The following is a 25,070-nucleotide window of genomic DNA, read 5'->3' on the forward strand; positions in this document are numbered from 1 at the left end:
ACTATGCAGAAGTAAGTCTAATTTGCATGACAACACTTCAAGTCAACGTGTTTTACCTTTTCACTGACATGTCTAAGAATATTTCAGTGATGACAAATTTATATCGGCCACTGTAGTGGTAATGTTTCGTTCACGAATTTTTTTTTTTGATTAGTTAATTCCCACCTTCCAAATCGTTCCTTTCGTTCTCTGTTTTTCTTAATTTTAGCCTCATTCGACCTTAGGGGGCTCTGCAAAGCGAAAAACGTGAATGGCTGATTACCTTAAAAATATAAATCAAAAACAATTCAACTGTTTTAAAAACATTTTAATGAGTGAAAACAAAATACAAAGCAGTGCAAATGTGCAAACATGTTCAAGAAAATCACCATGTACAAACCTGAGTAGTCGGTCTCCATACATACAACGTTCACAGAATATTTAGTTAAAACTTTACTGTCCTTGTGCCGTTTTCTGGTCTCTGCTGACTACTAATTTGAGCTTTTCTGTCAGAGAGCCTTCCTGCCTGAGCCCTCTGGCCTGATCACACCAACTCATGCATAGACTATTCACTGCTACGAGTGAGTCATGTTGGGTGACTCATGAGGAGATCTCACACAGACACACGAAAGGCAGCAGAGAGAATGCAATAACCGATCCTCTTCCCTTATTGCAGTCTCTTATGTACTCAGATGTAGAAGGCATGACTACCATCACTGTTTATTATGGGTTGTGGGACTGGAATAGAAATAGCTGTGGAGACTACCTGTGTAAGGAGACTAGAGGTTGCGTTTGGTTTACCTTTCATTTACAGTTCACTTGTTTGGCTATGCAGAAACACTGACTCTGTGTTCATCCCCTGGAAGAAAAAGTTGATGGGTTCTGGGTGTTAAGCTGGTTGAAGAGCAAAGGTTTATCTCTCACCTGGCCTGTGTTAGTGGGTGAGTCACCACAGTGCACATCCCTGGGATGGGGACGCGGGAGAGAAGGAGGAGGGAGAGAGAGGAAGGCCTGCTTCCGCTTCACACCACCTCGGAAAGGGTGACTGTGCCCCTTCAGGAGACAATAACAATCAGTCCGTCATCACTAGAAGCAGCAGCAGCACAGCCAACAGCAGACAAGCATTCAGTCCGTCATCACTGTTAGAAGCAGCAGCACAGCCAACAGCAGACAAGCATTCAGTTGCAGAAGAGGGAAATTGACAGAGGAGGCTGAAGATCTCAAACAAAAAGGTGCAACTCCTGTTGAGAGCAATTTGGAAGTCTTATCCAAGTCTTTGCTTTGCTTTTTCAGTGCAGTATATTACAGTTGAATTACCTTCCCACAAATGCAATAATGCCCTGCAAACAAAATATGTATTACGTTTGTGATAGGCAACAGTTATCGCATTTGTACAGATTACAAAAAAGTACAGATTTGTATTACATTTGTGGGAAGTTATTACTTTTTTGGGATTATTATTATTTGTATTATGTTTGTTACGTTTGTGGGTGTAACACTCAAGGTAGTTTATTTGGTGTAGGCTTCTCCCGTAGGTTTGATTTGCACACGTGGATTAGAGTAAATTATGGGTCAAAGTGAGTTCCATAATATGCTAGTCAATAATTTCACTGCCACATATTCTGCACCATGTCATGATGTGTTTCACACAAACTGAGCTATTTTAGACCACATGTCAAAAATGTATACTTAATGTGATACTTCAATGTGGCTCATGCGTCCCCTGCATTCGTCTTAAACATTCCACTTCCACAGGGGATAATGAAGCTAAGCGTTGAGAAAAGACAAACTGAAACTGAAACCCTTTCTTCCTCATCAGAAGTACTGCACCTTTGGATGTATTTGCACGCACAGGATTGAATGCGGATGTGTGCAAAGTGACACCATGAAGAGAGTGGGCATTCCTGCAAGCCCATCCAAAAGCATCATTACGATTCACCAGGCACAAAGGGTGAAAGACCCGCCTTAGACTGCTATGAATGTCCAGTGCAATGTTGCAGTGCTGTTCCAATTATCAACTTTTCTTAGAGCATAGACTGTCTTTCAGTTCCAACTAGAGGCTATCAGTTTTGACCGAGCAGGTTTTATAGAGTTTGCACTAGAGGGACTTTGATTTAATATTTATTATGTCACAGCCCTCTTCTCGTTTCGGCTCGTCTCAGCCCAGTTGTCATTGCTTTTTACAAATATAGTGTAGGTCTGTGTATTTTGAAATCAACTGTTTTATATTCCTCATGGGTTCTTGGTCCTCCAACTTCACTTACACATAAGGCTTAACCTCATATGCTATAGAATAAATGTAATGACAATCTGTGTAATGAGTGTAACATACACATTTTCTATTCTATCACTTATACTGTGCAATTGCAATACGTTAAGTGCAATATATACATATATTAACATAGCTTTCAAATAGTGGTCACCCTTTCCACCATTTTGACTTGTACTTGGTGTGAGTTACACGTCCAAAGGACAAACAACGGACATTCTTATGCTGGCTTTGAATAAACAGTAAAAAGAAGAGATCAGTTTATGTTAACTTTATTTTTTGCTTCTGTCATGACTAGGTCCAATCTGCTGTCCGTTTACCAAGTGTACATTCGCAAATCCACACCACCACGAGGGAAGGTATTATAACATATCAAAACTAGACACATAGATGTACTTTACACTATTTTAAAGCAATTCATTCTTGTCATTTGCTTTGAAATACAAATGCAAATATATACTGTATGGGCATTATGTGATATTTAATCATTATATTTTTTCATATTGAACTATATTTTTGTATATATTAACTCCCTCCACAGTATGGATTGCTGAACACAGACATGAATTGTTCCATACAGTAATACTCAAATAAAAGTAGCTGCACATTAATGATGGATCAGGAATACTTAACAGAGTATTTCACTTGTTGTATAAGTGTGTATAAGAGCTTCTTGATGTGACTATGTTGCTAATGTGCTGTCTAGTGAAGTTAACAAAGTACATCCGTGTACTGTGACAAGAGGAAAAGTTAGGGAGGTTCCAGGATTCCAGGAATACTGATATATCTGAACACAGAAGGGCTGATGGTGCAGTCGCAATTGCTTTTCCTTTCATCTCTTGCCTTTCATTTTCTAACTGCCTCAAACTGTTTTTCTTATGGGTTAAAAACGACATATTTTAAGGCTCACATGATAACCACCAACTGGACTAAACAACATTTAAAGGGCTATATTACTTCATCCCCTCCAGGAAAGTAATTTTCTGGTTTAAATGATCTTTTAACATAAACAATATCTATACACACTGGTGTTCTGATGCTCTCTTGGCTATTCATCGATTCTCAAGGAATATTCTCAACACAAAACAATCATCTCCAGATTTTTTTTCTTTTTCTTTTTGGACAACTTTGGAGCATTTTGGTAGCTCTCCAGTCAGAAATGTGGGCTGTCTTTGTCTAGTACCTGTTTGACTGGCCCCAGTGTTTTTTCCAATCATTTTAGTTCTTGTACCTATACCATGGATACTTTCCCCAAACACTTAACACAGTGGGTTTACAGACACACACCTCTGCATATCAGTTAACTTTTGGTGCAAAATGCACTACAACAACCACACCACAATCAATTCTGCCGTAACTTTAACACATGTTCCCTCTCAGAGTAGAATGACCTAAAAAACACTAACAACTTGAAGCATTGCTAATTGCATCTATAAGATGTTGCTGTGTCCTCCAGTTTAGCATAGATTACTGTAGTGTTGCATTAAAAAAAGAGAAAAAAACACACACAGACAAACACTTCTTTGGACTACAGTAATAAAGTTTGTAATATGACAGTAAACAAATAATTCTAAAATACTGCAATATGTTTCATTACAGCCATATGCTAGACTTGCATGTGTTACTGCACTATATAGGCTTACTACATTACAACAAAAAGGCATGAATATGCTACGTATTTACTGCAGTATTTCCAATGCAGTAAATTACATACATCAACACAAGATACAGTCTACCAAAGTACTGTAATACCACTAGAAGTCTGCTGTAGCCCTACAGTAATGCAGATCCATTCTGTCCTCTGCATTTGGTGTCAAACTTTTACATGTTTGAACTTTGCATTTACGGTAACATTCTCCTCTGCATTGCATCTTGGAAATACGTCAATCCAAGCCAAGTATCTGAAGACAGTGTTGATATGTCGGTTTGCCTCTCACAATAGATGTCAAAATTGAGTGTGGCAAATTTACTACTGTAAATTGAAGAATTGCATTCTTCAATCACTGTCTTTCACTGATAGCCTATGACTTACATAAAGAGCAGTACTGTAATAGTGGAAACAACTTTTCAGGAACAGTTACATCTATGTTTGCCTTCTATAGACTCTATTACTATTAGAGATAGTGAGAAGTCCGCAAGCCAAAACAAACTAAATAATCTAAATAAACTTTCTGCTAAATTAAGAAAACTTTTTCTTATTCAAGCATATAATTTAATTTGTCTGTCTAAACAAAGCATCTTTCCATCTACATTGATTTAAATTACTGTAAGTAAGGTTTTGAACTGAAAGTTAACTGTTCTGAACAGAGTATCTAAACATTGGCAAAAAATGCTGTAGTTTCACAGTGTTTTGCTGGTAGTGAACATTGAATGGGACAGGTATCCATGAAATTTGGAAGAAGGTGTCATTGCCAGCATTTGTATCTAAGCATAGTGGCAAGTATCCACAGTTTGGTTCACATGGTCTACTGGTGTGCTCGATGTGTTAAGTGTTTTGGGAATGTGAACATGGTATAGGTACAAGAACTAAAATGATTGGAAAAAACTGTAAAGGAAAGTGCTCATTACGGTTTAATCTGTAGCCACATTTAAAAGCGTCGCCCCCTGGGGGGGCCTGGCCACCGCTGAGCCCTGCCAGGCGGGGGGAAAGGTGGAGGAGGGGCGGGTCCGTTGTGGTAGCTGTATAAAAGGATAAAATCACACATTTGCATTCTGGTGGTCCGCTGTACTTCAATCGGCCTGTGTCAAAAGTAACTCATTGGTGAGCCTTAATTCCTCAAGTAGAAATGTTACCAACTACACTGCAGTCAGCGTGGCAATTCATTCATAATCATGCACTACACTTTTCAATGTCAATTTCAATGTCTTTTAATTGATTATTTAATCTCTATGTATTACTGTTTACTCCCTACTCAATTAACCTTACTTGTAATGTCTTTGGCCCAGTCTCAGGCAAAGCAGTGCAAAATGACAGGGCACAGTAATGGAAGAAGCAAAGCCATCTGTGCACGTTTTAGGAGCAGGGAAGGAGAAATGGCGAGAATGCGGCTTGGCTTCTTACCCTCTGGGGTGAAAGTGACGATGGTGGCCTGGGGGACTGCTGTGGCCTCGAGGAGGAGGCGGGCAACCACGGAAACCAGGGGGTCCAAGCGGGAGTGGAGGGGGGCCACGCCTGTGTGCACACAGAGAGGATGAACATGCCCACAGAGAGGATGAACATGCCCGCTTACAGTCTGGTTCAAGCACATCACCACAGAGAGGATGAACATGCCCGCTTACAGTCTGGTTCAAGCACATCACCACAGAGAGGATGAACATGCCCGCTTACAGTCTGGTTCAAGCACATCACAATCACACCGGTGAAGGAGGAGAAAGTTCCGGTATGTGCAGCTATAATTGGACCTCACAAAGCTCTCCTGATAATGTAATATCTACTAGGAGTTCCTGAAACATTTACAATGTATGGAAATGAATTTGCCTGTCCCTTAAATTACAGAAATGCTCTAATTCTAGTATTTTTTGCCTGAGCTTAGCAGCATCCTGGATAAATTCCCCAACTGTACCTGTGCATAGGAGGGTAAGGTCTCAGGTGCAGGGGTGGGGGAGGAGGAGGTGGGGGACCCATGCCTCTTGGGCCTCCCCTCACACCGCCTCTGCCTCGGAGGTCTGGGTACGGCCGCATCCCTCCCATGCCCCTTCTTGGGACAGACGAAAGCGTGTGAAAACAGTGAGAGAAGTGAGAAGCTGTGGTTGTCACTGTGCTGTACAAAACAAGAAAGCAAGAATACCACATATAATAAAAAAAGGAGGAAGTGCTCTGTAGTGTACCTCATGGGCCCAAACCCATTCATTAACCCATCGTGCCCTCTACCCCTGCCCCGCCCTGGGGGTCCGAACGCCTTCATCATGCCACGACCTCCGCGCCACCCTCGGCCCATCCGGCAGCCACGTCCACGACCTTTCACCCCACGGTCTCTGTGAAACACCATGTGCAATTTAAACATATTGATGATGGGGATATCCTGAAAAACAGATGTGTTTTATATCAAATAAAACATATATTTCATAAAATCTGAAACATTTATTTCATAAAATCTGAAACATTTATTTCATAAAATATAACACATATAGCTTACATGATGAAACACACATTATGTATGTTTATAGGAATATAATATATATATATATATATATATTTCATATAATATATATTTCATATACAGGTGTTTGCCTGGCCTGTTTTTGGTCTCAGGTGGCGTTTCCTCTGCGGGGGCTGCTGGGATGTCTGTTTGCTCCTCGACTTGCTCTGTTTCAGCGTCCATCTGTAGGCAGACACCTAAGATACCTCAGGTCTGATTTATTGAGCCTTACTAGATGTGTGTTTCCAAAATGAAGGAAACATCTTAAATAATAAATATATTAAATAGTAAATACATTGTGAGGTTTTAATTGAAGGGCTTGACCAAAGAGCAGAGATATGTAAAGAGCCACATATGTCAAATCATAATTGATCTTTGTTTTGCTAAATTATTACCATTTCAAATAAACAGTGACCCTGTTGTTAGAGCACTGGGCTCAATTATACACAGATTTAATTATTTCCCAATATTTGTCTGAATTATATGTGTCCTAAGTCTCTGTCTCACATGCATTTCAGGGGCATGTCAAGCGTTTTGTTGAAATTAAAGACTGGAAAATGTAAACAAACATTTAAAAAATGTTGGAATGGAGAAAGAAGATGCCTAGAATGTACAATCTCCATCCCTAATGTCAATATATCACAAAATCACAATATATATCACAGAATCATGATCGTATGAAACAACAATCTTGATAAAGACGAATTGTGAGGTCCCTGATTTATGGGATGTATGGACGAGTTCTGTTTTGGACTTTTTGTTTCTTTGAGGGGGGGAATTCAACAAGCAGAGGGGATTCAGGTGAAGAGATCAAGGAGGTCAAAATCACTACATTGTGCATGTGCAAATATACATACATACACATACAGTACACACATACAAACAAACCCACACAGGCTCTCTCTCTCTCTCAATGTATGTGTGTGTGTGTGTGTGTGTGTGTGTGTGTGAGAGAGAGAGAGAGAGGAAGAATTGTCTGTAAATAGCCTTACTCTCTGACTGTAGGAGGGGGGGGGGGGGGGGGCAATCATGCATGAGTGGAGCAAATGCCAACACGGATCTTTAAAACTATAATTTCACCTACTTCTTCTACTTCTTTTTAAACACAAAGTATACCTTTAATTCCATGGCCTTTAATATATTAAATCATGCACAGCAATAACAACAAACGCAATATAAGTATGCATTAGCCTCGTAACCTAAATTACCTGAACAAACAAGAATTTAGAGAGATCCATTCATTGTAGAGAGCATTATGTTTACAGCCTGTCAGTACATCAATTCAAGAGTCCAGTGTTAAAAACAGACAACGTAAGTACAGTAAATACCAGCTATAGTATGGTGTCGCCTCGGAATGTCTCTACTAGCTTGATGGATATAGCAGTTGTAGGCTGACTGCGAGATCCATGACATCCAGGTTTAGCAAATTCACAAAGGAGCTTATTTTAAAGCCGACTAACATACCGAATGACGTCGGGGTAAATGTATCCCTGGCTTGCTACTTGCCACCCCTTCGCAGACAATTTGTGGCGCACAGCTGAGAAACTCTCAACACGAGATGTCAAGTGTACTTAGCCTAAATATCAAATTGCCCCCGGTATTCTTGCTTCCCTATAGCATGTGCAAGGACAGTGGGTAGCCTGTTATTGATTCTAACAGTATGAACGAACACTTGTTATATGTTCCGGGGATACAGGCCGTGCATTAATGTTGTTATTATGGAGTAACAACCCATCTGCTGATTTGAACTCTTATTTGTTTTACGGATACGTTAAAAGTCATTAATTTAGTCCTAACAACTTCGGATCAGAGAAAAACCTGTAGGCTACTTTGGTGTTAAAAAAAAAATGAAAACAATGGAAACATTGAACAATAATTAACTGTCATCTCTATAATGACTAGGCATGTAGCGCGAGACATCAGTTCAAGTGTATACCTTCTCAAGTCTTCCATCAGCAATGCACACGTCGAGATCCATTAAAATTACTAAAATGTTACAGGTAACACTGGCATGGTCTAGAGGGACTATGAAAAAAAAAAAAATCATAATTGTTATTCTATAGCTGTTCATGCTGTTGCTACTACGAATCAGCCAAACACTTGGCTGTTTGAATAAGCCTACCGTAAGAACCGGCGTGATTTGAAGTGTCTGAAGTATTTCACTGTTAAGACATTCCAACAGAAATATGTATTTTATAAAAGCGTAAAAAGCTCCTTTGTTGCGCGTTAAAAATAATCCGGAATGGAATGTATTGTTATTTCAGTCGCTAGTATTTCAAGGATTATACAGTGAGCATACTGTTTAGACGCATGGCTCAGTGTCTGTGCAGACCTGTCACATGCGGGTTCCTAAATGATTCAATTGTCATCTTTGTGGTTGACAAAAAACTGCTCTCCAACTGTATCTAGTGAAAATAGCGAAGGGAATATGAGAAAGGCTTACCTTGGGGTGCAGAGGGGGCAGCGTTTTAAAAGAGATAAAACCCTTGCAAACGTGCCTACTCTATAATACTTTTGAGGTTAGAAACATCTATATAAAATAAAAATATTCACCCTCTGGGATAATATGCTTTGAAATGGCGGCTTGAGCCGACCATAACATGCAGCTCAGATTTCTTTGTCAAGAATACATTGTAGCAAGGGTCACACCCACAGCAAACTAAGTCGAGATGCGGTTGGCTATGGGCTTGTTTCGTATTGGCCACAATGTGATTGTGGTATTGTTATTGGTGGCATAAACGCACTGGTTTTTAAATCCAGGCTGGGTGCAGGAGTGCGCACAAACTAAACTGTTGACTATTCTTACAACCTTGTCACCATGGGATGGAGACATACATGTTAGTTCGTAAAAATCGTGTTTACATGTAAAACACCAAATGGGCACTTAAAAGTAATACTTTTTATTAGCACTGTGAACAATCCACTAAAACATTCACAAAATAATCTACGGAAGACTGGCATGTCTTCAAGTGCCAAATAAAACATTTTTATTTACACCAAGGGAAGGATGATATTCAGCAAAACAAATTTATACAACATTGAATAAGCACCCCATCCTTTCACAAAAAACTATGCTACAAATCCGCTGTGGTAAGAAGATTTGAGAAACTGTTGACATCAAATCATTTCAAGCATTGCCAGAGTTCGCAAATACTTTACCAGAACGCACGAAATGACGCATGGTCGACGACATCCCAAAGTTCTTTTAAATAACTGAGACGGTTACTTCACGGGTTTTCCATGTCAAAACAGATCATTTTCATGAGATTACGAATCGTTGAGAGTGTCTGAAAGTTCTTTTATGTATTCAATAGTGTATTTCAGGGTCTGGATTTTAGTTAGCGGCTGACCTCTACGGCTGTAGTCAGGTGGCAGATAGTCACGGAGGTGATGCAAAGCTTCTGCCAAACTTCTCATTCGCATCTTCTCCCTTTCACTTGCCTTGACGCGCCTTTTTGTCGACATCCTGGATTTGGATGTTTTCTGTGGCGTGCGTTGAGTTGGACTGTGTCCTGACAGCGTATAGGAGAAACTGCCGAAAGCTTGGCACCCACTTGCATTCCCAGGCATCTCCGGAGAAGAACACATTGAATCAGGCAATGATTCCGGTGACGACGAAGAACAATGTAGGGTCCGCTGTCCACTTAGGAACGACGGACTGTTGCCGTCCCTCCAGTTCCACTGCGTGATCAACTTGGCTGTAAGATCATCCAGATTCCGTTCCATCATGACCGGAGTATTCGGCTGACTGTCCATGACGTTCTCCATCAGAAGCTGGTCTCAATGGAGACGGTGAACTCTATATACCGTCGAAACCCTCCTGCGATTTATGAGTTCACAGTTACGGCAACAGTTCAAAGAAAAGTTAAGTGCCAAACAGAGACCTTTCTGCAGGCCGTCATTCGTTGTCACCAACGTGCGAATGAGACGCAATAGACTACTAATGTGTAAAAGAAAGAAAAATAATTAGATTCCCTTTTGTGGGAAATCACTCTTTAAGTCAGTCTGGCTACAATTATCAGTGTGTTGCGATCTGGGACAAAAGAGAGACGTTGCACCTGGTAGTTTAGCATGTCATTGAGAGAACCAGCCGCATGTGTCAGGACCCAGTCCATGACATGTGTATTACACAACGTAAAAACGCATTAGTTATTAGGCATCTTTGGAACGCCAAACTCGTTTTAAAATCACGTGGTATCTCAGACAGGCTGTATACTTTATTCTTAAATTCAGGAAAGAAAACTAAGTGTTTTGACTGTCATTTTATATACTTTTTTTTTTTTTTTTACACAGGACTTTTGCAATGGCCGTATTTTACAACATTTCCTTCCTTTAGGTCAAATAAGCCCCCTGTCAATTTGAGGAAGAAGAGTGTCAAAACTCACAAAATTAAAGATGACCTTGGGGCCTGATGGTGTGAAACAGGTAGTAGGTTCTTCCACATCAGATGCAGCTGTCATGCTTCTGCGTGAACAGACACCCTTTCATGTGGTGAGAAGGTGTGCAACAAGCCACTAATGATCAAGGAGCACCAACACCAGTTGCCATAAACAGACCCGAGCAGTACTCACGGTCCTCTCTCCCCCACCAAGAGGAAACATTTTAGACATTCGCATCATTATCTGGCTGCTGCTAAAGCTGTTGCTTTAATCCCCATGCCTGAAAAGAAACATAAGTTCAGAATAGACCTGAGGTGTTTCATCACCATGGGTGGCCGTGCTCTCGACAGGCTGATTCACCCTGTCAAGTTAACTTCAGTCACAAGTATGAATGAAGAGATTAAGGATTCCTTTAAACATCAACTGGAAATAAAAAAAGAACCAAACCATTGCAACCAAACATCAACCACACCAAACAACAATTGCAAAAAAAAAAATCATAGCTTTATTTTTACATGATAAAACGCTCGTGAATATTTTAAGCTCACTTCACAAACTTCAATTTGAGTCTTTGGGCAAGGGGCAGGGGGCTTTCAATGGAGATCACAGAGTCGTCATTACTCTGAGCAGCACCCAGGGGGGAGGCTGGAGTTGAGGGACACAAATCTATCACCTCTACGTCAGCGCTTTTGTTCCGCGGCAGAAGTCCAGGGAGTGATAAGCCTGGAATCTCATCTGATCTGGAATCAGTCAAGGTCAAAGGTCGATGGGCACCAGAAACTATCTTGGCTGCAGGGATACTATTGCGAACTTTGGGGCGAATGGGTTTAGACTTGCTGGGTTTGTTCATCCGCTGCACTCTCTTGGGATGGTTCTCCACGTCACTGTCGTCGCTCGAGTACACGGAACTGACACAGACGCTTGGCTTTCGAGGTTTAGGATCGGGGCCTTTGGGCTGCTTTCTGGTACCTGGATCAACACTATTGGTCTGCTGCACCAGATCAGGTGCATACTCTTTATTTGTCTTGACAAATCTGTATTTGGCCGATGGGTTTGTGCTGCCCACATTAGGCTGTTTAGCTTTGTGTGTGGTTGTGGAAGATGTGACTGCTTTATGTGTGGTTGTGGAAGATGTGACTGCTTTATGTGTGGTAGTGGAAGTTGGGACTGCTTTGTGTGTGGTAGTGGAAGTTGGGACTGCTTTTGACTTTGAGATTTCAGAGCGGCAGCCACCGGCTGCTTTCTGAGATGACTGAGGATGTGGGGACTTCTTTCTTTGAGCCTCTGACTGTGGTAAAACTGACCTACTGCTCTCAGTTCCTGAATTACTTTTTGAATGCCCAATGTCTGCTACGGAATCAGATCTGCTAGGTGGAACGAGCTGGACCTCTAATCTATCCGATGGCAGACTGGCATGTTCAGTGCGCTCATTACATGAGCTGACAGACTTCATAGCGTTCCTCATGAGCACTCTTTCCCGTAGTGAACCGGGTTCAGTTTCAGGCAAGAGTTCAGTTCCGTTTGACCCGGGACCAACTGGTGATCCAGACGACTCTGAGGCCGATCCCGAGGCCGATCCCGAGGCCTCTGTATCCACGCGTCCTGCGGATCTGTGATCCGTCTTAGCGCTTGGCGGCGGCTGGGATGGGGAGGATGTGAAGGAACAGGCCCCCCAGTCAATATCACTCAGGTGAAGCTTGTCCACCACAGTGGATACGGATAAGGACGACGCCACTGGGGACGCTGGTCCAGAGGGAGGAGACAGCAGAGGCTTCTCGGCATCAGGCCTCGCCTCGTGTGGATTAGCTCGACCCTCTGTCTCTGTGCCATCCTGCTGGCCCTCGGAGCAGGGGACACGTGGGACGGTCTCGGCTGCTTTGTCTGGTTTGTCTGCTAAAGTTGTGGTTGAGCTTGCGGTGCTCTCCGTTGTGTTTTTCAGTGACATCTGAGCCAGAAGATCAGACACATCGTCGCAGACGTCTGATGACTTCTCTTTCTTACTCCTCGGCTTCTTTCCTGGAAGAGAAACCAAGGACATCCACTCAAAGAACGTCCACTTTTCCCTTATTACACATCTTTAGAATACAGATAATGAGTTATTTTCCCTTATTACATATCTTTAAAATACAGATAATCAGTTATTTTCCCTTATTACATATCTTTAAAATACAGATAATCAGTTATTTACAAAACACCTATTCTGAGGATTACAAGGATTTTAACCAGCTAGTGAAAACATATGTAGATAGTTACAAGGGAAATGTTTTGCTGTGTGTGTGTGTGTGTGTGTCTGTGTCCACTAACGTGTGACCAAAAACAAAGTGTGGTTGTGGTGGGAGTCGGGGGTGTCTCAGAAGGCCCAGGCTGAGGGAAACTGACAGGAGCTCCTGTGTGACACCTCACCTCTCGTCTATCAAAGCCTTTCAAGTGAGGGAGAGGAGCTGCCAGTGACAAAACCTGGCTTTTGAAGTGTCAGGGGGGCACTAAGCCAAAAGCCCTCAGCGTCACGCAGTTCACAGGCTCTTTTGATGAAGTAGATGGCGAGAGTAACTGACCAGTTTGTGTATTAGATTCTGGTGGCTCTGGTGGCTTAGGAACCCCCCCCACCCCAAACGAATAGGGAAATCTAACTACAACAAAGTCAGTAGTGGAGGGGAAAAAAAAAAAACAACAACATACTTTTGTTTTTATTTTCCTCCGTCTCCTCTTTCTCCTTGATGTAGAGGTCCACGATTCCTGGATAGGCCACCCGGAAGAGCGCCTCCTCTTCCACTGTTCTCACCACATCCTGGTCCTCAGCGGCATGGTCATCAGGGAACACGTAGTGCTCTGGAAAGCATAGGGATTCAACTTAAATAACTACATACCTACCAATCAGTCTCCAGCGCGCCGTTTATATGAGTGATCACACCTCTACTTAAAGACAATAACTAGAACTGTGGGATCTTAAGACATCCTGCTCTACCTCCAATGATTAAACACACCCTACACATGGAGGCTGTGATTTTGGCACCTCTGAGAGTTTATTTCACCTGCATACATGAACTATATAAGTTTACATGGAACATAGAATTGTACTTCTGTCACAACTCACAACCTTTCTTTTCAGTCACTATTCTCACTTCACTCACTCCTGCCATTCGCTCAGACTGATTCAGACTGGTTTAGACTGGGATCTCAGCAGTCCTGGTGGGCAGAGGAAGCAGCTTTAGCACCTTCGGCCGATGCGCCTGTTCTGTCACCTTTGTCCCTGACTCAACCTGACCTCACAACAAGACACTAACAGGTTGGGATTGACAACCTGCCACTTTTATGAGGCCGGCCGACTGAGAGTGTCACGCAACCAAAGCAATGGAGTATGAATTCAAAACGATGACTAATTCCACATTTGGACAGCACTGACATTCTTCTTACCTGGCTTCTTCCATATGATTTCAAAGCAAGAGATGCCATTTCTCACTCTTGGCTTGTATATCCTAAAGGAGATAACAGGGAGAAATGTGTCTTTAGTTTGTTTCTTTCCTCAGCCACTAATAGAGGAGAAATTACATTGCTGAGGTTAACACAAAAACCAATCCCTCTTCATTAAAAGTACATGAAGATGAACACAAAATGTACATTTAAACTGCCAGTATGTGCTCAGAGATTATCATGATGAGGAGATGCAGACACCGGCACTGCTTAGAACCATAGGCCATACGCACCGAATAGGCTCTACGTGACTGGGGCCATACGCACCGAATAGGCTCTACGTGACTGGGGCCATACACACCGAATAGGCTCTATGTGACTGGGGCCATACGCACCGAATAGGCTCTACGTGACTGGGGCCATACGCACCGAATAGGCTCTATGTGACTGGGGCCATACACACCGAATAGGCTCTACGTGACTGGGGCCATACACACCGAATAGGCTCTATGTGACTGGGGCCATACACACTGAATAGGCTCTACGTGACTGGGGCCATACACACCGAATAGGCTCTATGTGACTGGGACCATACACACCGAATAGGCTCTATGTGACTCGGGGTGTCTCTGCCGTGCCTCTTGTTCACCAGCTCGGTGTAGGTCATCAGTGTTAAGACCTTCTCACTGGTGTAGTGTTTTGGCCACTCCATCTTGTCAAAGGCAAAATTCTGGGGGAAAACATTCTTCTTCTTATAAACATGTCATAATTAAGAGGGAAAAGCAAGAGAACTTTAAATGACATGTATTGTAGAAACTGTTCAAGTGAGTACGTAAATAATACCTGCATGGACAAAAGATTAGGCTTTCTCTTTCTGAGAGGTTGGATGGGTTTATCCTTGTTCGCCAGAAATTCATCAATAATCTGAAATACAGAATGAATTTAATGTAATCAATGAATTAAATGTTTTCATTTAATTTTAATTTAGTTTCTTGCCTTCTCTCTCTTTTTGTTTAATATCCTAACTACATATTGCACCACAAACATCCTCACCTCAGTAAACGGAAAGCTTTCACAAGCCAAGGTTTTCCTTCAAGGACAAATAAAATGGTTTGTCAGAAAAGATCATGACTTGCCAACATCTCCAAAGGGTAAAAAGCCAAATACCCTTCAATGTGCACAAATATTTGTCTGAGAAAAGTATGTACACGAAGAAACCAATGACAAGTATTTACTTCCTGACAGTGGTCTCCGTAGCGGTGGCCTGGCGTAGCCGCTCGGAGCGATGCCAGTCACAGGGGCACTGCAGGTCGTAGTCCTGAGGCTGGCAGAAGTGGGTGCTGTCACACAGCGTGCAGCCACTGCGTTCATGAGCCTTTGCTGAGCCTGAGGGGGCAAAGAAATATCGTAAAATACAAACAAACAAACAAATAAATAAATAAATAAACACAAAAAAAAAATGCAAAGACAAAGGAAGAAGTAATTTGAAAAACAGCAATTTGTGAAGTTCCTATGCATACATTGTCTTCCATTCTCCAAAACGATCACTAATATATTAAAGTAACATGATACTGAAAACAAAACGTTTCCACAACTGTAAGGGGACTGTAAATGACTTTTGCATATTTAAAACTGCCGCACTTTGACCTGATATGCACTATTATTATGAGAAGAACCAGCCAAGCTGTAAGCTGCATGTGAAAACACACAAGGTGGCTTTTGAACTCCACAAGTTCACATAATAAAGAAACGCATCACATTAGTAAACAGACCATGTCTTCATGCTGTCTAGACTAGACCCATTCTCAGCCCAGAGAAGCGCGGTCAGGGCATAACTTCAAGTCTGCCTGTAAATTCAGGCCTCGCTGATAAGTAAAGTGACCGGCGAGGCTCCAAGGCTTCATGGACGCCCCACGTCTAGCGCGTAGGTGGCGACATCAGAACCCCTTGTGAAATGAGCTTGATCAAGCGCGTGGTGCCTAAAAGCCTCTCATCCGTGTACATCCCCCGTAACTCGACACCTCGGGCGTACTCTCACCTGGATGGCGACAAACGTTGCAGTGGGGGACTTTCTTAATGGCCACCTCCTCTGTTTGCACACCAGCAGTTTTCCACTCTTGGAACCTGAGTTAGGGCATAGAGACTGATAAATACTATTCTGATTCTGATTTAATATCAGATTTTAAAAGCTGCTGCTAGTTTTGAGGATAGGGCGTTAAAAGTCTGTATCAGTATAGAAATCTAAGAATATCAGGGAGCTTTATTCACAGGGAGTTATCAATTCACAATCACTGATTTTTTTCCCTCGATACCTCAACACTCTTTCAAGCCCTCTTCAGCTGGGTACATTTACATTAACTTACTTTTGCAGAACACTTTGTCCTTTTAAACTCTGTATCAGCTTCAGTGCCAGTTCTTTGCCAACCCCAGGGACACCCTTTTAAAAACAAACATAAAAGACTCAGTTTGTTTCCTCCCTGTCATTTTACAAGCGTATCCTCACGTCTCACATCACATGTTCTCAGCAGAGTCCTCCCAAGATTGGGGAGTTACCTTGGGGATGTAGTCACAGCCCAGAAACACTGCAAACCCTACCAGCGTCTCCCGGGACAGACGCAGTTCCTCTTGCGCTCTTGCCATTTTATAACAGTCCACTTGGGGATCCTAAAGTGGGACAAGCGGGACCGAAAAAAGACAATGCCAAAATTGGGATTATCAAATTAACAGAACACGGTCCCTGTTGTCCAGGTGTCAGTAGGGTATTAAATAAGATTTCTGCTAATTCCAAGAAGAAGTATTTTTAATTAATGAGTTAAATCTGCAATGGCATGAGTAATGGTGAATCCTGCATAGTGGAAAAAGATACATACATGTAATCAATTATATTACTAATAACAAAAGAAAAGACCACAAAAGAAGATGATTCACTATGAAACAAACACAAATATAACAAGTATGCCATGAAAGAGAATTTTGCATCTAATGAGAAGATAAATTGGACCATTCTGAACCTTGGTGTTCATATTGAAGTTCTTGTAAACGGTCTGAGCACCGTACAGAAACGCGTCTCCGTCGTTGGTGATGCAGCCGTCCACAACGCCGTGAAGATCCAGGAAGGCACACATTTGCTCAGCTTCGCCCGCAGCAGTCACCCACGGCACACCGAGGCAGTCCAGCATCTCACCGCACTGGAGAGGCACCCGAGATGGGAGAAAAGACAGGGGGACACGAGGACACCCGAGATGGGAGAAAAGACAGGGGGACAGAACAATGTTGTTGCTTATGTTGTCATTTAGCAAAGGAGGAAAGGAAAGAAAAAGGTTCTTGTCTTTGCCAGAATGCCAGTAGATGTGAGATAAATCATAATAATGGGAAACTGTCAGGCACATACAGACATAAGGAAGATAAGGGTGACATGCTTAACTGACCATTTGAAAACGAGCTTGACATACTTCAGCTGTTTTTTGTTTTTTTTACTTTGATCACTTACATCTGCCAAATCTTTTACATGGATTTTGCTTTTTAGGATGAGTGAAAGTACATTACAATGGTCAACATTATTTAACTTCTGACTACAAGTGCAACATGTCTGTCACAATCAAAGGATCAAAGCCAGGAATCAGCCATCCTGAACGAAACAAACCTCTCTGAGAACAGCATTGAAGCGCCCCCTACTGGTTTTCTTAGCTGCTGGTGGTTTGGGAGCTTTTTTCTGAAACCCTCCAAACCTCATCTCGTTTCTTTTGCTCATAGTCTCTGCCTTGAGTTTGGGAGCCTCTCCTTCCATGACAAAAACAAGCTTCACACCCATTAGTGTGAGAGATGACACTCGGAAAAACAAATGCCTGAAAAAGAAATGGCCACACAGTAATTGGTACTTTGTGTTTTCCTTATTCAATGAAATGTGACTTATGTATCGTTTATTGGGCTTGTGTTTAATGTAGCCTAGGTGAATGACACCGGACTATATCAATTGCATTAGTATTCCTAAGATAATAATACATAAACTCGGCGTTTTCAAACTGACAGTCTGGGTTGACTGAAGTCTTCTTTAGAAACGTACCGGAGGTGTGGTTTGTGGACTTTACCCACCATCCCTTCGATATTTTGTGCCTGGCATACCCACAAACTGAGGTCCACGGCTAGGCATTTTCCAGTGAGACTGTACAATGGGACAGACTCTCGCACTGGTTCCAGAATGGACCATAATTCATTTACACCCATTTCTTTAGTAGCGCACGGAGCAGAGACAACAGTCCTAAACAAAAAGGCGAAATACACGCAACTTAACTTACATTTTTACACTTCACACTTCACCACACAAAGCAACAAGACCCGGTGGGTGGGAGGGAATAATGTGTTAGTCAACGTAATATCACTGCTCCTCTTTGTTGATCGACTTCCAAGTCTTTCATATTGCTACAACATAGACGCATACCCTTAATGTAATCATGTATATCTATCCATGTGTTGTGCGATTACAATTTTGACTACCATGATAGCTTATTGTAAATAAGATCACATTAGCTGGCTACCTAGCCAACCGTACCTAGCTCTCTGATAAAAATGAACAACCTCTTCGTTGTAAAACCAATAGCGCCATAGCGGTATGTTTTATGGCTTTACTTTAGGCTACATGGGATAAAAAGCAAAACATTGTCACACCAGATTGGTAAAGCATGAACTGACTTTGCAGAAGTATCGGTTACCTTCATTTCAAATCCACCGCCGAATGTGAGTAAACAATGACGGGGATCGAGGCAACCAGTGGGCATTAGCGCACCCTATGGTGTGGAGTAATATGCATGCTCCAAACGGGTCGATATTTAATTGTTTAAAGACTGACCAAGATCAGGGCAATATCATGTGAAATCAGTTCCAACCCTCCAGTTAAACCACAGATTGCATCCAGATCTGACCCAGAGTCAAATACTGTTTGCTCAGGGTAATAATATTTATGATTAGATACAGTGATGGCCTACATGGCATAAAGGCCCACAGGAGGGCCTTCTAATTTGTCATTCCAACAGCTCATACACATGTGATGTGTTAGAATCATGCAATGCACCAATATGTTGGTAATAATACTATCACGCTATTTGTTACACAATAGGCTACAGTTTATATATGGCAGAATTTCACAACATTTAGTGCAATGTTTACCTTTTAATTGCAGCTCATTAACTTCATCTAATAGTAAATACCTATGTGATATGGACACATAGAAACAGTAAGGCAGCAGTAAGGAGTTGTCGAAACCTAGCGATCAAGCTACCTAACAGGCATGCAAAAAACGTACAAAACATTAATATTAGCAACAGAGGCACTTGCTAGCTTCCTAACTCTTGTCTTTTGGCGATATAGTTGCCAATGTTGTGTTGTGAAACCATACATTTGTGGTGGGGTGGGATTGGATGGTCCATAGATCTGCATAGTACGCAGCCTGGGTGGCTAGTTGGAGTGACAGGTGTGTTTATCTGTCCTTCACATGGCCATATTCCATCAAAATCAATTTGAAGATGATACTACTAGTATAATATAATAAAAAACATGCCTCAAAAAGAGCTAAATTAATGCATGCTGTTCCTTTAAAGTGAATCAGCACTCTGCACATTTGTATGGCTCCCTGCATTCTTCATTTGGAACCACAGGAGGGCCCCCTGTATCTGCAATTCAAATGACAGACCGCCTTCTTCCTTTCTTTATTCAGCTCTTGTATTGCGCTTTTTTCAGTCTATAGCCCTCTTTCTTTTCTCCTGACTCCTGTGCTTTCAGCAGTATTAAGATGGAAACAATTCCCTCTCTCTTTTGCCATTCCCGCACTGTGTACCTCTCCCTCTCCCTTTCTTCCCTTCTCTCCCATCTTTTAACTGATTGAATTCTCCCTGAAGACTCCTTCAGAGTGCCACTCTTTTATACGAAGTTGTCTCCCAGCTCGGGGTGAGGGTGCAGTCGTGCTACAGGGACCAAACCCGATACTCCCCAGCATAGGAAGCTGAGTGGTTCAACAAACTCTACTTTCCAATCTGCCATGAATTTAGTCGCCTCAATTGATCCCTACACTGAAAACAGTTCATGACATTGCAAACTCAAAATGTCGCTTGTCAAATATCACATTCAAATGTATTCTGGCATAATGATGGTACAAGGACACTCCTGTGCTGACCTTTGCTATGTACAGCCTCACGAGGGCTGATGAAGAGGCACGCAGGCCTGTAATGCCGTTCAGTGGAGTTGCAGCGCTAATGTTTGCTGTTATTATGACCAAGACCAAATAGCTGGCATGCCAATGTGTCCAGACACTCCTGGTGACTCTCCTCCAGATGCAGAGCGCTTGTGTGTCATCCGTGGATGATGTATTGGGGTTCAGACTGAGCATGCTGTATAAATAGCATCTTTATTGTGATTGTTGTGAATGTCACCCTAAAAATAGGGGGGCGCATGTGGTTGTGGGCCCAAACATGTTCCAGAGTGGCGTGTTCGGATTACATCTAAAAGCGGACAGATTTTTGACAGCTATGCAAGGACAGCTTTTGAGCGTTTTGAATTATGACGGAAACATTTTACCTTTGACACACAAACTGACACCGAACAAAATAATAACCTCTGAAGAGTATCTGTTTCACTCCAGAGCCTGATCAAATGCAGACAGTCGGGTATCAGACAGCCGATAATTCAAGGTTAATAAGCATAAGAAATGGATGGCAACAATTCTCATTGTTTTTAAATGCTAAGGATGAATTTGTGATTCACAATAACTAAAGTAAAGCATTACATATCATTTAGTAGATGTGAAGGGTGTGATGATAATATTAAAAGAGATAAATGCCAAACGTACACAATCATGGTGTTCCAAGAAATGATGAACACCATTCTCTGGACCAGAGAGCTGTCTTCTACAAGTCCTCCTACAAAATGAGGTTGAGTACATTTTTGTGTTGCCATGGATGATCGCTTATTTTCATCACCATTGCTGTACATTTGTCGAGGTTGATATTCTGACCACAGTGGTAAGGTTGCATGGAGTGCTTGTTAAACCCTGCAGCTGTTGTTTATGTAGGTGTCCAAGGCAACCAAAGTAATTGATAGACTTACTGGGTTACAGTGTATGGGGTCACGGCTATGGCTGAATATAGATAAGAATAGAAATATTTACACCAGTTATGTTTAATTCCCAATGTCTCTCTCTCTCTCTCTCTCTCTCTCTCTCTCTCTCTCTCTCTCTGTGTGTGTGGGTTTTCTGTGTGAGTGAGTGTGTGTGTGTGTGTGTGTGTGTGAGAGAGAGAGAGAGAGAGCGATATCTCTATTCTGTTTCATTCTATCTCTAGTCTATCTCTCTATTCAAAAGCAATCCCTGAAATTTTGGTTGCATCTTCAGTCCAGCCCCAAAAATATAGTCCAGTTTGAGGCACTAAAGCCCCAGGAACAGAACCAAGAGTCCTCTGAGCCAGCTGGTAATGAAGCTCACTAACTCAGACACAAAAACTAGCACACAACAAACTCAGACCAGTTCTGCTTCCAAATCACCAATTTGAGTCAATCATGAAACAAGCAAGAGAAGACTATTTGGAACTACCAGTCAAAGTAGAATTAACTTCTATGTGACCCTAAAAGCGAGCATAAATTGGCAGAGTATCTCTTCTCTGTCAGGGAAGCAGAACCAACTCCTAACCAAGTGCAGGCTTAGTGAGCGCAACCTTGCAGTGGAAACAGGTAGACATAGAAAAGCCTGTCTGCCAAAAGAGGACGGAGCATGTGATCACAGCAAGACAGGGAAGGTTCAGACAGATGAGCACTTTCTAACTCACAGTGAAAGGCATAATAAAATAAGTACTTTCAAGACTAATGACCCAAAGTTTGACCCCCCTGACAAGAAATGACTTGGCAGCAAATATATATTTCATTGTGTCATGACCTAAGGGACACTAGTTTAACATAAATGTAAACATTTCATGTTTCTATACGTGTATATACGCGCAATGTTGAAATACAGTTTATTTCTGTAACATTTATGTAGGTTTGAGTCTATGTAAGTCTACACATAGACATTTCTTGTTCTTTGTATTCCTTATGACTGGCCATACAAGTGCCATATTTGTCATGCCAATAAAGCACTTTGATTTTAAATGAATCTGAAAACTGAACTGACCTGACCTGAACTGAATTTAACTGAATTCAACTGAATTCAACTCAACTCAACTCAACTCAACTCAACTGAATTAAATTGAAATGAACTGAACTGAACTGAACTGAACTGAACTGAACTGAACTGAACTGAACTGAACTGAACTGAACTGAGCTGAATTGAATTGAATTGAATTGAATTGATTTGAACTGAGAGAGAAAGTAGCAGTGTAAGTAAAAACAGTATGTTATAGTTCGTTCAACATATCATATCAGTGACTGCACATGTACAACACCACACTGATGTCTGATTAGCCATAAAGTACAGCATTGGTTTTCTATCAGTTCTTTCACATCTGCGGGCGTTAGGGCGTTGAAGGGGGATTTCCAAGTGGTGAAATCTGATTTAAAGAGTGTCTGCAAAGAGTAGTTAGGCGTTGAGTGACAGGGATATGTCACCTGAAACTTGCTTCCTTAGTCACTAGCTTACAGTATCAGCCAGGGTCTGACACTTCTTGACGTTCTCAAATGTATCGTTCACAGAGTGGTAACGTTAGCCCACGGGGGCCTGTTTTCTTCATCTTTCATCTGGGCAAGTTCCACTTCCCCCACGGATTGTTAACGTATTGACTGCTGTGACACTGGCTGTGAAATTATGGCCTCTGCCTTCTGACATGATGTTTTAAAATACTCCCAGATGCAGACTGTGTGTAAAATAACAACATAGTTAAGCTACATATGACATCTGGTCTCTATCTGAGATTTTAAAACATCCCGATGATATTCCATGAAGTTATTAGTTGTGTTTTTATTTTGTAAACGTAGTAAACATTTGGTTTGGTGACACTGCGTTGGTGTCATGTTCCCATTTCTGTTGTTTTCAAACGGATTGATTCGTACCACTCTGTTGCCATGGCAAATTTTGCCTCGTCTCTAATGCCACGCATGGTGATCCTCTCTAATGTCATGCATTACATGTACGACTTGTTTGACGGGGTTGTTGTGGCAGTCACACTGGGCTTCGAGGAGGGACGTTTACTCAGACAAACAGAAAGAGCTGAATTAGCATAAAAACTCAAGCGATGTTCTTGCGCAACTCCTACACATGGGCTCATTTCTTTTAAGACTGCAAGTGATGTATTTTTTGTTGTTGTTGTTGTTGCTATGTTCTCAAGCCACAGGGGAGAGGGAAATGGGGGATCCCATGAAAAACTGTGTGATTGGATTCACAGAAGTGTCCACTCATCATGTCTGGGTTTAGGTTCCCCCTGCTGTCAGGATGAACAGCACTTTCCCGGTTGAAAACAATGGCTGTGTCAGATACACATGGGCCTGTGGCCTGTGGTTGTCAGATCTTATGAAGTAAACATTACAGAAGGAGGGGGGGGGGGGTGAAAGAGAGAGGGTGACAAAGAAAGAGTGGAAGGCTGATTATGGCAGAGGGGGGTTGGGGGAGAGCAGAGAGAAAGAGAGAGAGAGCGAGTGAGAGAAAGAGAGAGTGGTAATGCTTGTATCTGTATCTGTCAGAGAAAAAGAACCAAGTGTCAAATCCCACTAAGCATCAGTAGCATTTAGACAGAGACCTGCTCCCTTCAACTTCACCACCAACAATAACAACAGCAACAACAACATCAATAGCAACAACAACCGCCGCACAAATAAAACAGTGAGGCACGTTCACTGAGAGAGGGGTGCTGGGATGCAGTCTGGCAGAACAGGTCCAGCTCTCAGTGCTCGGGCGCCCGGCCTGCCAGCGCGGCTCAGACCTGCTGGTGTGGCGTGAGAGAGCACAGACCTCAGACCTGCTGGGGTGGCGTGAGAGAGCACAGACCTCAGACCTGCAGGGGTGGCGTGAGATCCGGCTGTTTGTGGCTCGCGGAGGCACAGGACCGCGCACAGCATCAGACCACAGCCATGTTCTCTGGATCTTTTCAACTGGACCTTTCAGACCTTTCAGACCATCCATATAAAGCATATTGCTGTTTGTGTGTGTGTGTGTGTGTGTGTGTGTGTGTGTGTGTGTGTGTGTGTGTGTGTATGTGTGTGTGTGTGTGTATGTGCTCTACATCTTCTGTATACAATAACTAGGTGTATGAGGTGTGTGTGTATTTCTCTGTGTGTGTGTGTGTTCTACGTGTAGTCCTCATGAGAGTGTATGAGGTGTGTGTCAGTTCTACATTTCCTTCCTGTGTGTGTGGGTGGGTGTGTGTGTGTGTGTGTGTGTGTGTGTGTGTGTGTGTGTGTGTGTGTGTGTGTGTGTGTGTCTGTTGGTGTGTGTGTGTGTGTGTGTGTGTGTGTGTGTGTGTGTGTGTGTGTTGGTGTCTGTGTGTGTGTGTGTCTGTCTGTGTGTGTGTGTGTGTGTGTGTGTATGTGTGTGTGTGTGTGTGTGTGTGTATGTGTGTGTGTGTGTGTGTGTGTGTGTGTGTGTGTGTGTGTGTGTGTGTGTGTGTGTGTGTGTGTGTGCTGGAAATCCCGGCCCTCCTCCGTGGCCATGTTGTCAGCGGCGGCTGCTTTTCCTAATACGTCCAAAGAGCGCGGCGGTCCCCTGGCGCGTGCAGCAGGTCTGAGATCAGGGCTATTCTGGAGCGGCTGGGCTGCCTGGTGGTGCTGATAGCACTGGATTAATGAGCATGGCTGCTCATCAGTCCTAATTAGAAACAACACTAAAAACTATTCTGGGGGCTTGTTCCTACGGACAGGAGTTGACCCGCATGTCCACCAAAGCCGCTCACCAACCCCCCCACCCCCAACAACCCCTGCTCTCCCTGT

The 25,070-nt window shown here is 42.5% G+C and overlaps 3 protein-coding genes across 10 annotated transcripts; all 3 read right to left on the reverse strand.

The window, feature by feature from the left end:
• Window positions 1–292: 292 nt before the first annotated feature.
• Window positions 293–9,085, reverse strand: si:ch211-51e12.7 (uncharacterized protein LOC336335 homolog). Of its 8 annotated transcripts, none has more exons than XM_031581820.1 (6): window positions 8,324–9,085; window positions 6,470–6,570; window positions 6,077–6,223; window positions 5,812–5,946; window positions 5,310–5,420; window positions 293–1,032 (listed from the first exon to the last, which is right to left on the reverse strand). In XM_031581820.1, exons 1-6 carry the CDS (start codon window positions 8,456–8,458, stop codon window positions 1,002–1,004), a joined length of 660 nt encoding a protein of 219 aa, XP_031437680.1. In that variant the 5' UTR covers window positions 8,459–9,085; the 3' UTR covers window positions 293–1,001. The 8 variants fall into 8 exon arrangements, 7 of the variants coding, with proteins under 7 accessions (XP_031437680.1, XP_031437674.1, XP_031437678.1 ...); XM_031581819.1 differs by lacking the exon at window positions 293–1,032 and adding an exon at window positions 4,727–4,927 and having other exon boundaries at window positions 8,324–9,072; XM_031581814.1 differs by having other exon boundaries at window positions 5,812–6,223.
• Window positions 9,086–9,654: 569 nt separating this feature from the next.
• msgn1 (mesogenin 1) lies at window positions 9,655–10,229 on the reverse strand. The gene has a single exon (XM_031582118.2). It carries the CDS (start codon window positions 10,153–10,155, stop codon window positions 9,655–9,657), a length of 501 nt encoding a protein of 166 aa, XP_031437978.2. The 5' UTR covers window positions 10,156–10,229.
• Window positions 10,230–10,625: 396 nt separating this feature from the next.
• LOC105899411 (GEN1 Holliday junction 5' flap endonuclease) lies at window positions 10,626–18,962 on the reverse strand. Its single transcript, XM_031581575.2, has 14 exons — window positions 18,887–18,962; window positions 18,241–18,435; window positions 17,821–18,022; window positions 17,189–17,365; window positions 16,731–16,841; window positions 16,541–16,614; window positions 16,216–16,301; window positions 15,413–15,563; window positions 15,231–15,267; window positions 15,021–15,101; window positions 14,777–14,907; window positions 14,181–14,242; window positions 13,446–13,595; window positions 10,626–12,782 (listed from the first exon to the last, which is right to left on the reverse strand). Exons 2-14 carry the CDS (start codon window positions 18,399–18,401, stop codon window positions 11,311–11,313), a joined length of 2,895 nt encoding a protein of 964 aa, XP_031437435.1. The 5' UTR covers window positions 18,402–18,435; window positions 18,887–18,962; the 3' UTR covers window positions 10,626–11,310.
• Between the last annotated feature and the right edge of the window lie 6,108 nt (window positions 18,963–25,070).

Source organism: Clupea harengus, chromosome 15 (assembly GCF_900700415.2).
Source record: "Clupea harengus chromosome 15, Ch_v2.0.2, whole genome shotgun sequence".
Taxonomy (NCBI): domain Eukaryota; kingdom Metazoa; phylum Chordata; class Actinopteri; order Clupeiformes; family Clupeidae; genus Clupea; species Clupea harengus.

What these genes read in the sequence shown, in the direction of transcription:
- LOC105899411 (XM_031581575.2), bottom strand. Translation starts at nt 18,401, where the DNA reads ATGGGTGTAAATGAATTATGGTCCATTCTGGAACCAGTGCGAGAGTCT. An exon ending in ACGGAGACCACTGTCAGGAA is followed by an intron (nt 15,268 to 15,412) that starts GTAAATACTTGT and finishes TTGTCCTTGAAG; the next exon opens with GAAAACCTTGGCTTGTGAAA. An exon ending in AAAGCTTTCCGTTTACTGAG is followed by an intron (nt 15,102 to 15,230) that starts GTGAGGATGTTT and finishes TCTGTATTTCAG; the next exon opens with ATTATTGATGAATTTCTGGC.
- si:ch211-51e12.7 (XM_031581814.1), bottom strand. Translation starts at nt 8,458, where the DNA reads ATGAACAGCTATAGAATAACAATTATGATTTTTTTTTTTTTCATAGTC. An exon ending in AACAGGCCAGGCAAACACCT is followed by an intron (nt 6,224 to 6,469) that starts GTATATGAAATA and finishes GGTGTTTCACAG; the next exon opens with AGACCGTGGGGTGAAAGGTC. An exon ending in CGTCACTTTCACCCCAGAGG is followed by an intron (nt 1,033 to 5,309) that starts GTAAGAAGCCAA and finishes TGTCTCCTGAAG; the next exon opens with GGGCACAGTCACCCTTTCCG.
- msgn1 (XM_031582118.2), bottom strand. Translation starts at nt 10,155, where the DNA reads ATGGAGAACGTCATGGACAGTCAGCCGAATACTCCGGTCATGATGGAA.